At 60.6% G+C, this 15,418-nt stretch overlaps 1 protein-coding gene across 4 annotated transcripts in view; it reads left to right on the forward strand.

Annotated features, from left to right (window-relative positions):
- Positions 1–15,418, forward strand: part of MRTFA (myocardin related transcription factor A) — a 105,025-nt gene that overhangs the window by 87,569 nt on the left and 2,038 nt on the right. Inside the window, exons 4-13 of one of the 4 annotated variants that reach the window (XM_060306798.1) lie at positions 1,545–1,620; positions 2,540–2,701; positions 6,287–6,462; positions 6,953–7,084; positions 9,263–9,516; positions 9,809–9,917; positions 10,937–12,157; positions 12,580–12,675; positions 13,065–13,217; positions 13,526–13,586. In XM_060306798.1, the coding sequence (XP_060162781.1) occupies positions 1,545–1,620; positions 2,540–2,701; positions 6,287–6,462; positions 6,953–7,084; positions 9,263–9,516; positions 9,809–9,917; positions 10,937–12,157; positions 12,580–12,675; positions 13,065–13,217; positions 13,526–13,586 (2,440 nt within the window). Of the gene's footprint in view, positions 1–1,544; positions 1,621–2,539; positions 2,702–6,286; positions 6,463–6,952; positions 7,085–9,262; positions 9,517–9,745; positions 9,918–10,936; positions 12,158–12,579; positions 12,676–13,064; positions 13,218–13,525; positions 13,587–15,418 lie in introns of all 4 variants that reach the window. The other 3 variants (XM_060306799.1, XM_030855871.3, XM_060306800.1) reach the window with 3 other exon arrangements.

The following is a 15,418-nucleotide window of genomic DNA, read 5'->3' on the forward strand; positions in this document are numbered from 1 at the left end:
CAGTTAAGAGAGGTTAACTAACTTGTCCAGCTAGTAAGTGGCAACTTACTGGGATTTAAACCTTGGGGTGTGGACTCCAGGTGTTTTCTTCATCAGTACCGTATGCCTCCCTCTGCTGTCTGTGAAGACCTGCAGTGTACGACACCTGTTCTGCCATCTTCTCTGGCAGTCATGGCAGTACTTCTGCCCACTGCAGACGGGTGATAGGCTCTGAACCCGCGGCCACTGTAAGCCATCTCCTGGAGAGCTCAGCACCACCCTGGGGCTGGCACAGAGCTGACCAGTCAGAGCACCAAGGCCAGTCCAAGGAGCAAGTCTTTACCTTGCTGCAGGCATGCAGTATGCTCTGATACTTTATTTTCTATTCAATTCTACTCTACCCTACTCTGCTCTGTCTTGTCCTGTCCTGTCTTGTCCTATCCTACCCTATTCTGTGCTGGTCCTGACCCACTAATGGTCTTGACCTATGGTTTGTAAAATTCTGGTGCAAAGGTTAAGAGCACAGGCTCTAGAGTCAGACAAATCCGGGGTCATATATACATTATAATGTGAGCGCCGGGCAGTGGGCTGGCTCTGAGACTGTTGAGGGAATGGTTTAATTTGCTTGGCGTCTCAGAAGTGCAGAAATGAGGACATGAGACGTTAAGGAACTAGAGCTATGACACCACGTATCAAAATTAGTACTCAGCAGCCATTCAGAGTGCATGGAAAATGCTCATGGTACCAGGCAGTGCCAAGTTTTTTGAAATAAGGTATAAAATTATATTCAGTATGATTATAGCTTTGCAAAATTAAACTTATCTTTTGCATGGAAGAATGATTAGAAACAAATATCCCCAAATACTAACGGTGGATGATTAAAAATTTTTATTGTTGTTTTACTTTCTAATTTTCTGAATTTTCTTTGATGAACATAACATATGATAGTAATAGATTAGGACTTCCCTGGTGGCGCAGTGGTTAAGAATCCACCTGCCAGTGCAGGGGACATGGGTTCGAGCCCTGGTCCGGGAAGATCCCACATGCTGTGGAGCTACTAAGCCCGTGCACCACAACTACTGAGCCTGTGCTTTAGAGCCTGCAAGCCCCAACTACTGAGCCCACGTGCCACAACTACTGAAGCCCGTGCACCTAGAGCCCGTGCTCCGCAACAAGAGAAGCCACTGCAATGAAAAGCCTGCGCACCGCAAAGAAGAGTAGCCCCTGCTCGCCGCAACTAGAGAAAGCCAGCGTACATCAACAAAGACCCCATGCAGACAAAAATAAAATAAATAAATTGATTTTTTTAAAAAAAGTAATAGATTAAAAAATATATTAGTAGTCCAGCCTCAGAGCGACAAATGGTCTTGACAGATGGATGAAGCCCTTGGCAGGTGCGCTGAAAATGGACGCGTCCTTCCAGGCCTCAGGACCCTGCAGTCTCCAGGCTGAGGTTGTGGTGGCTGCAGAGGTGACCCACTAAAGGCACGGCTGCTTTTTGGTCCTGTTCATGCCATAAGCTTGTGACCTGGATCTGAGAGCTGCTTGGTGTGTTTTTTCTATAGACAGAGGACTACCTGAAGCGGAAGATTCGTTCCCGGCCGGAGAGATCGGAGCTGGTCAGGATGCACATATTGGAAGGTGTGTTAGATTGGAAATGCTTCTTCATCTAAACCCTCATTCTCACTGTTTTCACCCCTGCACCACCCACGTTTTGTCGTCCCTCTTTTTCATCACTCCTGTTTCAGTTGACAGTGTAAGCCAGAGCCTTAACGCAGGTAAAACAGCAGTGCTGTGGGCAACCACCCCTGGCTTTTGGGAATTCCCAAAGGAGCACAGTCACATTCTCTTGGGGTGGCTTCCCTTTTTCTATGGCCATGTCGTGGCCCTGGATCTCATAAAATCTCGGTATGAAATCCTTTCCTCCAACGCTGTTCTTAAATGTGTTTACTTTCTGTTTTCATTCATTCCTTCATCTATCCATCCATCCATTCATTCACTCACTCAGTATTTACAGGAGCACCTGTGAAGTACAAGCAAGATCATCCCAGACGTACTCCACCTGCCCGCACACACTTCTTTCCTCATTCTAGGGAAGGAAAGGTTTTGGCTTGAATCTATTCACTTTTTGTTTGGTTTTGAAACCACTTTGGGGTTGGAAGAAGACTTTCCTAGACTGAACCCCACACTTTGCAGAGGAAGACCCTGAGGCCCAGAGCAGGGAGGTGGATTGTCCCCATAATGCAGCGAGCTTGAGGGAGAGGAGACACCACCCATTGCCTGGTGCTCTTTCAGCTCTAGCTCCAGCTCAGAGAGTCGTCTGGGCCAGCCTGTGCCTAGTGACCACTGTTGCGCGTGACCACACACTGTCCACAGCGGGGGCCCCTTCTTCTGTCCTTGTGAAACTTCAGGCCGGGCCACCGTACTCCGCCTGGCACTTGATTTACATTCTCATGGTCTCTGCTCCTTCCCCAGAGGGAAGGGGAGCTGCTCTGCAGTTCCCAGGGCAGAACCACCTCACTCCTATATCCTCCTGCGCTCCATTCTCTCCCACGGGCAGAGACCTCGGCTGAGCCTTCCCTGCAGGCCAAGCAGCTGAAGCTGAAGAGAGCCAGGCTGGCCGATGACCTCAACGAGAAGATTGCGCAGAGGCCTGGCCCCATGGAGCTGGTGGAGAAGAACATCCTGCCTGTGGAGTCTAGCCTGAAGGAAGCCATCATTGGTGAGGAGGCCCGGCCACCACGTGTGGACTTGAAGGCGGGGCGCAGAGGGCATGGGCTCTGGACCGCTTGCTCCCTGACTTCCTGCTTAGCCTTGGGGGAGCCGAGGTACAGAGTATGAGAGCCTGATAAACGGGTCCTATGAGCCTGGGACAGCGCCAGTGGCCTCACAGATCAGCGCCATGCCAAAATAACTGCGTCAGTGACAGAGAGGCCTCTGTCCACTTCCCATCTCTGTGAGCACAGGGGCTTGTCCCTCTTTCCCAGAGAAGGTAGGTAGGTGTCCGGGGTGGTGTGTGTGAGCACATGGAGACGCTGGGACCTTGAAACTGTGCCTGCAGTTTCTTTTCATTAGTGAAATCTGTTCTTGGAGCCTGGCACTCTCCTCAGATAGTTCAGTCAGTAAAGGTCGATTGATCCAAGCAGGGTGCTAGGGCCACAGCCCCACAAGGCAGACCAAGCCCCTCGTCCTTACGGAGCTCAAGCCCAGGAGCAGATACAGGCAAGGAAACAGGTGAGAGTGAGATGGAGGCCGCCCCCCCAGGCCCCGACAGCGGGCGTCGGTGTCAGAAGAGCTGAGGCCCAGGTGGGGGTGATGGAGGGCCACCCCCCCGGCCCCGACAGGGGGCATCGGCGTCAGAGGAGCTAAGGCCCAGATGGGGGTGATGGAGGCCGCCCCCCCAGCCCCGACAGCGGGCGTCGGCGTCAGAAGAGCTGAGGCCCAGGTGGGGGTGCAGGGTGAGTAGGAATGAAAGCATGTGCAGCAGGCAGAAGGAGCAGCCTGCACGTGGAGCTGGAAGCGGGTGTCGAGACGTGAGGGGGAGGCCACAGAGTCCAGGACGTGCAGGGCCTCGTGTGCCACGGGCAGGTGTGCACACATGATTCCCTCAGACTTTGGTAACTGCTGGTACAGACATGTTTCTTTGGCTGCCGCAGGCCTGAGACCTGCCCCCGGGGAGCGGCCGTGCCTTCAGGAGGCTCAGGTGCTCTCACATAGGAGTGAGCTAGGTCTTTGGGCAGGGCAGGGGAGGGCACAGGAGTAGGCCCGAAGCAGCCACGTTGGGCCCGAGCCCTGGCTCAGAGGAGACCAGTTTCTGGGACCTCATCTGCACCCGCAGAGGAGGTGCCCTGACTGCCCTCTTCCCCTTTAACTCCCTGCTTTGCCCTGGCATTCACTTCACCTTGTGTTAGTGTTTTCCTGCCCAGACCTTCACCAGATTCCACGACAGCGTTTGGGCCAAGGTCAGTTCTGGACTCTGCAGCCAGCCCGTCTGGTAAATGTTTGCTGACAGTCAGCCACGCCCCAGGCCTATGTGAGTCCTGCCGTTACAGAGACGAACAGAATACGCTGCGGCTGCCCTCAGAGAGCTCAGTCTGACGGGAGAAGGCTGCCGTGTGCACAAGTGATTTCCGAGTCTAGCTCCCAGGCACGTGTGGCACCACGTACTTAGAAAGACCAGGCCCCTGTAAAGTCGTAGCCAAGCCACCTGCCGTTCGGGACAGTTTGCAGGCTCCCAGGTGACGATGGCTGTGAAGGGCCCGGCACAGTCCTGGGCGCCCAGGGAGACTCGGGGAAGGGCTGCTGCTGTTTGCAGTGACATTCATTACAGACCAGCTGGCGGCTCTGTCGTGGACAGTGTAGGACAGTGGTGTGTGGCAGGGGCAGCGAGAGCCCGTCCGAGATGGGCTTCTCTCAGGGACGCGGATGGCGGTGGGGCTGACGACACGTTTCGGGCCCACCTGGAGATCGAGTCAGTTTGCCAAGTAGAGAGGGTGCAGAGGGACATTCCAGGCAGAGGGGACAGCGGGGGCAGTGTGGCCTGGAGCCCTGGCAGAATACGGCTTGTTTGAGGCCCGGGAAGTAGCTTAGTTTGGAACGAGGTCATCACTGGTGACTGGGGAGAGAGGAGCATTCGCCGGCAGTGAGCGTACAGGCCAAGGAGTGAGCAGGAGGCAAGGCAGTGGTGACAGCACACATGGTCCGTCTGTTCAGGAAGAGAGTGGAGAGGAGAGAGGGACATAGTGGTCAAGGAGGAGGTTTAGGGCTGAGAGGAAGGAGTCAGGGGAGAGGCTGAGGAGGTGGGGGATGGAGGGGGAGGCAGAGCGGGGTGTGCACCGGGATGGGAGGGGCTTCGCAGAAGGCCTCCGTCTCCCAGACTGCACCACACACCTGCGGCCACCTGCTCACACACGCGCCGCCAGCTGGCCGTCGGAGTCATGGCCAGCCTCCCCTCAGCATCCACTTTTCCCACCAGCAGAGCAGCGGCTGGGCTCCAGGGTGCCTGGCCCGTGAACTCCGGCCGGGCAGGGCCCCATCCGGGCTGCCCTGGCTGCAGGAGAGAGGGGTGGGCCCCTCAGTGACCTGGCCTGACGGCCCTGGGGCCGCTGCAGCGTGGCCAGCAGCTTCCTCAGGCTGGGCTGAGGCCGGGGTGGACCCGCAGCTCCTCCGTCCTGAGTCCCATTGTCCTGTGGCTGCTGTGCCATGACAGGTCCCCTCTCTGGGAGCAGGAGACTGTGGGAGGGCACCTAGACCTAGCGTGACCCACTGTCAGCGAGCTGCATCCTCTCCGTGCTCCTTGCGGGCCCCTGGGAGGGCGGGTGGGGGGTGGGGGACAAGCTCAGGGGCGTCCTGCTGGGTCCTAGGGGCAGAGGGCCTCGGGGCACGGCCCTGGAGCAGGGGAGGGTCTGCAGGGAGAGTGTTCCTCATCTGTGGTCTTCCCGCCGCAGCTGCGTCCCCGGCATGGCCGCCGGCTCACCTCTGCGCCGCTGCCTCATTCCCCCTGTGTGGACAGTGCCGGTGCAGAACTTCTCCCCTGACCGGGCTGGCGGCAGGGTTGTGACAGGAGTCTTTTGAAGTACCCTGCCTGTCCCATCCCCTTCTTTCCTTCTCTCTGCATCTGGGATTCCCACGCCGGGTCCCTGCTTCTCCTGCCTCTCCCACCCAGCCTGGTCCCTGCCCAGGAGCGCAGGCCTGCCCCCAGGACGTGGGTCTCTGGGAGTCACTGGCTGCTGAAGGGAGGTCGCTGTCCTTCCACTGATCTGCTTCACCTGTGCAAGCAGGCGGCCCTTCTCCGCGAGCCTCTTCTGTCTGTTCCTCCTGGTCTTCGGGGAGTCGGGCAGCCCAGGGGAGGAGCTGCACCTGCACAGCTGTTACCCAAACTCCTTCCATCCCTGATCGCAGGGTCCGTGAGCCTCTGGGAGAAGAGGAGAGTTTTGTGCAGCCACAGGATGGGAATAAAGTGCCTTCAACAGCAGGGAAACAGGAGGTGGCAGGCTGTGGGGCGGGAGGGCAGACCCTGACTTGGAAGACTGAACGCAGGGCGGAGTTAAAAGCAAGGGGTTAGCCATCAGGCCTTTCCCCACCGAGGGGAGTGCTCTGATGACCTGGTGGGACTGACTCTTCCTGGCCTTTGTTTCGGGTCGTGATGACAAGCTTTCCTTGAGCTCTTTTGGACACAGGAGGCAGGTCGGCTGCTGGCCTCCTTCTCCTGCTGCTTGCTGGGGCCGTGGGGCCGCAGGGCAGGCGCCTTGCTGGGACAGCCTCTTCCCGTTTGCTGGAGGAGTCTCACCCTGGCCTTGGCTTTCAGTGGGCCAGGTGAACTACCCGAAAGTAGCAGACAGCTCTTCCTTTGACGAGGACAGCAGCGATGCCTTATCTCCTGAGCAGCCTGCCAGCCATGAGTCCCAGGGCTCGGTGCCGTCTCCCCTGGAAGCCCGAGTCAGCGAGCCACTGCCCAGTGCCACCTCTGTGTCCCCCACTCAGGTGAGCTTGTCCACTACGGGTGCTTCCCCTGCTCAGGGGCCCCAGACCTACTGCAGTGGCCCAGGATGAGGTCCCTGGCTTGGGCCAGGTGGGACGGGGAAGCCAGAAGGTGCGGCGGTGGGCCCTCTGGAGGACGCCGGCTGGGCAGCCTTGCAGTTAGAGTCAGAGGCCTCCCTGCTGCCCCCATGTCTGCTCATTCAGAACAGCCACTTCTCCTGAGTGTGTTCAGTTCCGTAACATTTCACCACCCTCTGTCTTCCCCTTCTCTAGTTCCCTCTCCCCTCGCCACCCTGGAGGCTGCTCTTTTCATCCCTCTCGTCTTTGCCCTTCATTTGCCCCCTAACGGTGATGGCGTCCGAGGGGGTGACAGCCACCCACCTCTGGGCAGGGTAGGGCAGGGATGCACCACCGGCTGAAGCCTGGAGATGGCGCAGCTTCCAGGGCCACGAGAAGGGGTGGGCGTGTCCTCACTTCCCCTCTTCTCTCCCAGGTCGTGTCTCAACTCCCCGTGGGCCCAGAGTCTGGAGAAACAGTCTTCCTGGCGGAGCAGCCTCTTCCGCCGCCCAGCCTCGCCAACGGAACCACGGTCGCCACCGCCAAGCCCCTCCCCACACTCATTAAGGTGCAGACCTCTAGCTGACCACCCTCTCCTCTCCGTTCCCCTCTGAGTCCTGCCGTGACTCCGTCCCAGTGTGGAGTGGGGCTGGCTCTCTTCTCCATCTGGTCCGGGACCAGCCGAGGTCACCACAGTGCTCTGGGAGATCTCCTGTTCCCTCCACGCACGCTGGCCGTCACAGCCGCAGCCACCGCTCACTGAGCACAGCGGGCCAGGCTCTCACTCCTGCCCGCCCCAGGAAGACACGCCCACACGTCCCCTCTGTCCACTCGGAGCCTCGTGAGGCTATGACAGAACCGAGAAGTGAGGTGATGGGCCTGAGGTCACCCAGCCAGCCGTGCCGGGTGTTTGTTGTCACTCTCTTCCTCCAAGGCCTGACCTAAGATACCTGAAGGGACGGCATTTACCGTCAACCCCATGAGACGCCCATGGGGACCTTTGTGTGGGAACACGGTGCTGGACGCTGAGGTTAAGTTCAGCAGCATGAGGAGCCGCTGTCCGGTCCTCCCCGCCCAGCCGAGCTTTCTCCCTCGGCCTCTGGGACCTTGGCCCTGACTGCCGCCCTCCATCCAGCCTGTGCTCCACGCCTGCTGGGCAGGTGCCCTCTCTTCCCGCTCGGCTTGCTTCCCATCTTGACTGATTCTCCAGTCCCGCCACACAGGCCCTGGCCCTGGCCTGGAGCCTCTGGCCGCCCACGTTCCTCTGCTGCGGCTCACAGCCTTAGCGAAGCCTCCCTGTGCCTCCGGGCACTCCCAGGTGGTTGGCGGGGTCTCCGCGGCCCTCCCGTGTGGCGCCCCTGCCCCAGGCCTGCTCCTCCTGGTCAGTGGTGCCCTGGCGCTCTGCTGGCTCCCAGCCACTCCCCCAGCAGCCAGCACCTCCCTTGCCTCTGCAGTCTGTTCCTGATTGGCTGCAGATGTCTGAGGTTTTCCCCCCAAATTCCTCCCTCAGACCTGCTCCTCGTCACACGACTGGTGCCTTCCTTTGCCCACTCCCCGTTTGCGAGAACAGTGTATGTGTGTTTATCTAACTTCCTCTTTCCCGGTAGTGCCTCGGCCTCTGTCCCCACTCCCCAGCCCCACCACGGGCTCTTCTCCAAGCTGAGCCCCCAGCTGCCTCAGACCTGCCTCAGGTCGCACTCCTCTCTCTGGTGGCTTTCCCTGGGCTCCCCGTCTTCTTCCCTTTCAGTGGGGTGCTCCTGGGCTGCCCTCGGCCTCTTTCTCGCACCCTCAGCCTTGCCGGGGCCTCTCAGCGGACCCCTCTCCCTCCTCTCGGGTGCTCTCCGGTCCCAGCAGCCCCGCGCCTTCTCCTCCACTCTCCCTACCCTGGCCAACCGGCACCTCTTCCCGACTTCTGCGAAGGGGCCACCGTTGTCACACGCTGTTGCCGAAGCTCAAAACCGTGACCTTGTAGCCGCTCGGCTGCCACACGCGCTGTTGTCCCTTCTCCCTCTAGTCAGTCACCTCCTTCCACATCCCGTCAGTGCCTATGGCGCCCTGGTCAGACCCCAGCTGAGCCCCGCATCGAGTCTCCACCCTTCCGCCTGCCGTTCTCTGCTCAGAAGCCGCGAGGCCCTCCTCGCTCCTTTCCCAGCACTCAGCGCCCTGCTCACTCTTGCCCACACCGCCTCCACCCTTCTCACCCGGGAGACGGCCTCCCTGTGTGCTGGCCGCCCCATCAGTGAATGGACGTGAGCTTCTGGAGTCCAGGGTTCGGATCCCAGCTCCTTCGCGCAGCGAGGTCCCAGTCACTGTGCGGCCTCGAGCGCGTGGCTTCCCTGAGCCTCTTTCTTCCCTTTCGAGTCGACGGGCGGGTTCGTGGGGAGGCAGGGTTTTTGCAGGTCTGTGTGACGCGGCTTTTGTAAAGCGCCCAGTGTGGGCTGCGCGAGCGCCGTAGTACAGCTCTTTTCACCTCGTCGTCCTGTTCACTCTGTGCTCAGGGTCACAGGGAGGCTGCCTGGCCTGTGCACTGGGGCTAGAAGCTCTTTAAGAGCAGAGCCAGTCACAAGCCCCACCCCCCATCAGCCCTCGCCCCCTCCCTGGACACTCCCGGGCACTGAGGCGGCCTCTGCTTTGAGAGGGGTGCCATCCGGCAGGGGGCGTGGACAGGGCAGGGTGGGCGGTGGGGCCTTTCCGGAAGCCACTCGGCTGCCCCTGACAGCGCCCTCTGTGTCTCCTGTGCCCGCAGCAAAGCCAACCCAAGTCTGCCAGTGAGAAGTCGCAGCGCAGCAAGAAGGCCAAGGAGCTGAAGCCGAAGGTGAAGAAGCTCAAGTATCACCAGTACATCCCCCCGGACCAGAAGCAGGACAAGGGGGCGCCCCCCATGGACTCCTCCTACGCCAGGATCCTGCAGCAGCAGCAGCTCTTCCTGCAGCTCCAGATCCTCAATCAGCAGCAGCAGCAGCACTACAACTACCAGACCATCCTGCCCGCCCCGCCCAAGTAGGCCCGGCCTGCCCCCGCCACGCGCCCCCACCCCCACCCCCCGCCCACAGGCACCGGACGGCCAGATGCCAGATGCGGGCAGCCCTGACATGAAGGACCCTTTGGTCCTGGTCCTGCGGGAGTGCTCTGTGGGCGGGGCCCTTGCCCCTTGCTCCTCTCCACCCGGCCCGCAGAGGCCTAGGGCGAGACCTGGCAGGGGCTCATTCCTGTCCTTTCTTCCTCTCAGGCCAGCAGGGGAGGCTCTGGGAAGCGGTGGGGCCCCCCTGACGCGCAGCCTTTCCGCTACCAGCAGCAGCTCCGGCTCGGGCGCCCCTGGGCCCAGTGGGCTGGTACGTCAGAACAGCACCTCGTTGACTGGCAAGCCTGGGGCCCTGCCTGCCAACCTGGACGACATGAAGGTAAGTGGTTGCACGCTTCCCCCTGGAGGCCTTGTGCCGTCGCCAGCCTGGCCTCTCGTGGGGGCGGTCAGGTGCTCGGTCTCAGGCAGGGGAGGCAGCTGGCCTAGGACCACGGCTGCAGGAGGCAGAGCAGAGCTCCAGCAGAGGCACCTGGAACCTGCTCTGAGGCCCTGGTCATCCGTGGCATTAGCCTTGTCATCGTGGTCATCGTCATTAACGACGCCAGCCAGTATCTGTCAAGGGCCGCAGGGCTTACGGAGCACTTGTACACCTCTCGTTTTCCTCAGCCTCTACAGTGCAGTGTGAGAAACGGGGAGTGTTACCCCGGCTTAAGGATGAGCAAGCAGAGGTGTCGAGGGATAGAGAGGTTTGCCTGAGGTCATGGGTCCGGCCGGCAGTACAGCCAGGGTTCAGACTCAGGGCTCCACTACAGCACCCACCCTTTCCATGCGGCCGGCTACTGTCCTGAATCTGCTCTACAAGTGCTGTGTTGGCCTGGGAGAGAGCAGCCCACACTTGGGCCACAGGCTACACTCGTGCCCTGGGCTTTGAAGGGCGGGAGACGCCCCAGGCCTGGCCTGTTTTCTTTGCCCTGATCAGAAAGGGGAGTGGATCACATTCTCCCTGGAGAGTTTGTCCTCTGAACCAGTCTGCTCCCTCCTCAGTCATGACAGGGATCCTAGCAAGGTGCAGCCCTTTTGCGGGGAGCTGGACACAGGCCTCAGAGTCCCTCAGACCCGGCTCTAACCCCTAGCTCTGCCCATCACCAGCTGTGTGATCCTGAAGAAGTTATTTCACTTTCATGAGCTCCGTTTTCTCATCTGTAAAATCCAATCAAGTATTTATCGAGCACAAGGCACCATGCCCCCGGTGTGAGGACGGCGAGGAGGAGGGGGCCAGCCTGGCAGATGCACGTCTCGCCTCCCAGGGCTGTGGGAGGGTCAGGTGGTTGATACATCTGAAGTGGCCAGTGGGGTCCAGACAGAGGAGGACTGCCTGGACTCTCCACCCCGTTGCAGGTGGCAGAGCTGAAGCAGGAGCTGAAGTTGCGGTCACTGCCCGTCTCGGGCACCAAGACAGACCTGATTGAGCGCCTGCGCGCCTACCAGGAGCAAATCAGTCCCGCCACTGGAGCACCCAAGGGCCCCGCCGCTGCCTCCATCCTGCCCAAGGCTGGCGAGGTGGTGGTAGCCTTCCCCGCCGCTCGGCTAAGCACGGGGCCCACCCTGGTGGCAGCGGGCCTGGCCCCGGCTGAGGTGGTGGTGGCCACGGTGACCAGCAATGGCGTGGTGAAGTTTGGCAGCACGGGCTCCACGCCCCCTGTGTCTCCCACCCCCTCAGAGCGTTCACTGCTCAGCACAGGCGACGAGAACTCCACGCCCGGGGACACCTTTGGCGAGATGGTGACATCGCCAGTGACCCAGCTCACCCTGCAGACCTCGCCGCTGCAGATCCTTGTGAAGGAGGAGGGCCCCCGCGCTGGGTCCTGCTGTCTCAGCCCTGGGATGCGGGCAGAGCTGGAGGGGCGTGACAAGGACCAGATGCTGCAGGAAAAGGACAAGCAGATCGAGGAGCTGACGCGCATGCTCCGGCAGAAGCAGCAGCTGGTGGAGTGGCTCAGGCTGCAGCTGGAGCAGGAGAAGCGGGCCCAGCAGCCCACGCCAGCCCCTGCCCCGGCCCTGGTCACGCTTGGTGCCGCAGTGAAGCAGGAAAGCAGCCTTGCCAGCTGCCAGCTGAGCAGGCAGCCCCCGGGCCCCGATTGCCCCTTCGGCCCCAGCCTCGCGGGCCCCGCTGCCCCCCATGTAGACACTGGTACCCTAGGGCCCCCGGCCGTGGTGGTGAAGCAGGAAGCCGTGCTGCCCGAGCCTGAACCAGCCCCGGCCCTGGTCACGCTTGGTGCTGCAGTGAAGCAGGAAAGCAGCCTTGCCAGCTGCCAGCTGAGCAGGCAGGCCCCGGGCCCTGATCGCCCCTTCGGCCCCAGCCTCGCGGGCCCTGCTGCCCACCATGTAGACACTTGTACCCTGGTGCCCCCGGCCGTGGTGGTGAAGCAGGAAGCTGTGCTGCCCGAGCCTGAACCAGCCCCGGCCCCGCAGCTGCTTCTGGGCCCACAGGGCCCCAGCCTCATCAAGGGGGTCACACCTCCCACGCTCCTCACTGACTCCACAGGGACCCACCTTGTCCTCACCGTGACCAATAAGAATGCAGACAGCCCTGGCCTGGCCAGCGGGAGCCCCCAGCAGGTACCTGGGTGTGGGAGGGGCAGGAGCCCCAGGAGGGCGTGCAGGCACTCTTCGTGACAGTGCCCTGTTCACCAGGTTCCCCCGTGGCCGGGCAGGTTATGCTCGCTTCCTTTAATCTTCCCTTCAACCCTCCGAAACTAGGGATCGCCATCCCAGTGTCACCCAGGAAGGTGCTCAGACTTGAAAAGGTTGAGGCACCTGTGTGAGGCCCCCAGCCTTGAGGGTGGGGCCACGAGGGCCTGCCCACTGCTCTGGCGGTTGGCGTCAGAACCCTTCTGTGCCCGGCCCGGGCCAGGCCACTACTGCCTCTGCTCCGTGGGGTGGGACAGGCCCAGGGGAGGGTCGGGGAAGCCCATCCTGGGATAGACTGAGGGCCGCCAGGCTGGGCCTGATGCGAGCTCCACTCCTCTCCTTCCCCTCAGAGAGGCCAGCTGTCCCCCACCAAGGTGACATTGGCAGCTGGCTCCCTGCTGCTGCCACCCTCGCAGCCCAGACCCTTCACTCAGCCTGGCCCACAGGTGAGGCTGCTCTAGGCTTTGTGTGGCCTCTCAGCCCTGCCGAGCTGGGGCTCGGGGCGGCAGTGACAGGACTCGGGTACTCAGGAAGGGACACAGGCCCCTGAGCATCCTCAGGCAGAAACTCCAGGGAGGAGAGGGGAAATTAGCCCAGAGACCCCCCCCGCCTCTGCCCCGTGTGGCTTGTACCAAGCCCTAAGGAGCCAGTCGCCCTCTGTAGGGTCAGTGGTCAGGGCCTCCTCCATCCCACGTCCCTTCTTCCCCGGGGGCTTCCACGAAAGCTGTCCGAGAGCCAGTGCAGGTGGCAGAGCTGCCCGTCTTACCTGGAGCGTGTAGGCCCTGGGCTGTTGCCCTCGCCCCAGCCACTGGTTCTCTCCCTTTCTCCTGTCTAGCTCTTGTCCCAGCCTGGCTCTCCAGCCCCTGGCCCCCCAGCTCAGAGGGACCTGGAGCACCCGCCACAGCCCCTTTTTGGGCCCCCCACTTCTCTGCCGAAGAAGGAGCCGCCTGGCTATGAGGAAGCTGTGAGCCAGCAGCCCAGACAGCAGGTAAAGAGGGTGGACCGGGGCCTCGCTGGGTGGGCGGCCGCCTTGGCGGCTGGGCTGGGTTCCCACAGTCCCCCGGGCCTGGCTGGAGGGTGGGGCAGGCAGGAGCCAGCCTCGCAGGTCAGAGAGGCCTTGGAGAGAAGCCGTCGGGCAGGAGTGAGTGTGGGCTCGGGGAGTCTGAGCACAGGCCACCCGGCTCTGTGGGCCTGGCTGCTGGCTCAGGGCCACAAGGTAGGGTCTGTGCCCTGAGCCAGGCTGGGGGGGCCTCTTGTTCTAGACTTCCATTTCATTTTCTTATTTTTGTGCCACAGGAGAATGGTTCCTCAAGCCAGCAGATGGATGACCTGTTCGACATTCTGATTCAGAGTGGAGGTAAAGTCCAGACCCACCGCTCTGCTCCCCGACCTCCTCCTTTCTTCACAGGTTGTCTCCATTCCTAGGCTGGTTGGTTATTGGGTTTGGTTTCGTTCTTGAACACGATGCCCGGCAGGCCTGGTGCTTTGGATGCGGTAACGTGTGAGACGCGTCCCTTCTCCAAGGCCTGGGCAGGGACTCCCTGGGGTGCCATCCTTGACACACATTTGCCTCACCCTGACCTGCTGCGTGGCCGGCGCCGTGCCCGCAGCCCAGGGCGTAGCAGTGAGCAAGAGAGACGTTTGCCTCGGTGGGGCGTATAGCCCAGCGTTGGGAGATGAATGGTGAATGAAATAAGTAAATTATCGTATATGTCAGACAGGTATTAGGAAAAGCCGGGACAGGAAGGGTCGCAGGTGCGAGGGGTGTCAGGGTCAGCCTCGCCGGGCAGGTGCAGTTTAGCCACAGGCGTCCACAGGGAGCTCCTGAGCCTGCAGGGCTGATGGCCACCCGGGGGCGGGGCGGGGGGGTGGGCGCTGGGCGGAAGCCCATGGGCTCTGGGTGACGCTGGAAGCCACGGCACAGCTTTGAGGGAAGGGTTGCCCTGATGGAAGGGCAGGAGCAGGGAGGCAGGCACGATGGTCCAGGCGCGAGCGGGGTGTGTGGGCCGGGAGGCAGCGGCGAAGCGCAGAAGAGCTGGAATCTGGGTGTATCTGGGAGACAGTGCCACTATGGTTTCCTCACGGCTTAAGTGTGTGGCGAGGGGACCCCAGGGCAGCCAAGGATGAGGCCGAGGGTGTGGGGAGTTACTGGGTGCAGCAGCATGAGCGCCGGGGGTGTGGGGACTGCGTCGGTCACAGCCTCAGTCCCTAGACAGCTGAGTGGAGGGCCACATGGCCAGCCCAGGCAAGGTCTGGGCTGAGTCAGGAGTTAGGGAGTTGTTGGCGTCGGGGGGGGGGGGGGGCGTTTGGAGCAGTGAGGCAGGGCGAGCAGAGAGGGCGAGGTGGAGGCAGGGGCGCAAGCCAGTGAAGCTGAGCAGCGGGTGGAGGGTGGGAGTGCGCCCTTGAGAGGGTGACGTCCTGAGGCCGTGGGCTGCTGATGGGCGGTCAGGGAAGAGGAGGACCGAGATCTGGTCCCGGGCTGTGTTGTGGTGGCAGCTGGTGACCTCAGCCAGGGTGCTGCAGGGGGGCCATGGCCAGAGCCTGCTTGAAGCGGGTTGAAGAGGCTGGGGCTGTGGGAGACAGCTGGTCAGGCGTTTATACACTAATTCCCCATTCCTCCATCCCCCCTGCCCCCCCATAACCTCTCTTCTCCTTCCTGTCTGTGAATTGATTATTCTAGATACCTTCTCTAAGTGGAATCATACACTATTTGTGCTTTTGTTTCTGGCTGGCTTCACTTAGCGTAACATCTTCAAGGTTCTTCCGTGTTGTAGCTTGTATCAGAATTTCCTTCCTTTTTGTGGCTGAAAAGTATTCCATCGTGTGTATGTACCACATTGATGTTCAGCCCTTCATCCACTGGACATTTGGGTTGTTGCTACCTTTTGGCTATTGTAATGCTGTATGAACACTGGTATCTGTTTGAATCTGTTTTCAGTTCTTTGGGGTGCATACCCAGAAGTGGAATTGCTAGATCATATGGTCATATTCTGTATTTTAATTCTTGAGGAACCACAGAACTGTTTTTCACACAGCTGTGCCATCTTCATTCATACCAGCAACACACAAGCGTTCCAGTTGCTCCACATCCTCACCAACACTTATTTTCAAGAAAGTTTTTTGAAAATAGCCAGCCCTGTAGTTGTGAAGTCACATATCTCACTGTGGTTTTGACTTGCATTTCCCTAA

The sequence above is a fragment of the Globicephala melas genome, chromosome 10 (genome assembly GCF_963455315.2).
Source record: "Globicephala melas chromosome 10, mGloMel1.2, whole genome shotgun sequence".
In the NCBI taxonomy this organism is placed as follows: domain Eukaryota; kingdom Metazoa; phylum Chordata; class Mammalia; order Artiodactyla; family Delphinidae; genus Globicephala; species Globicephala melas.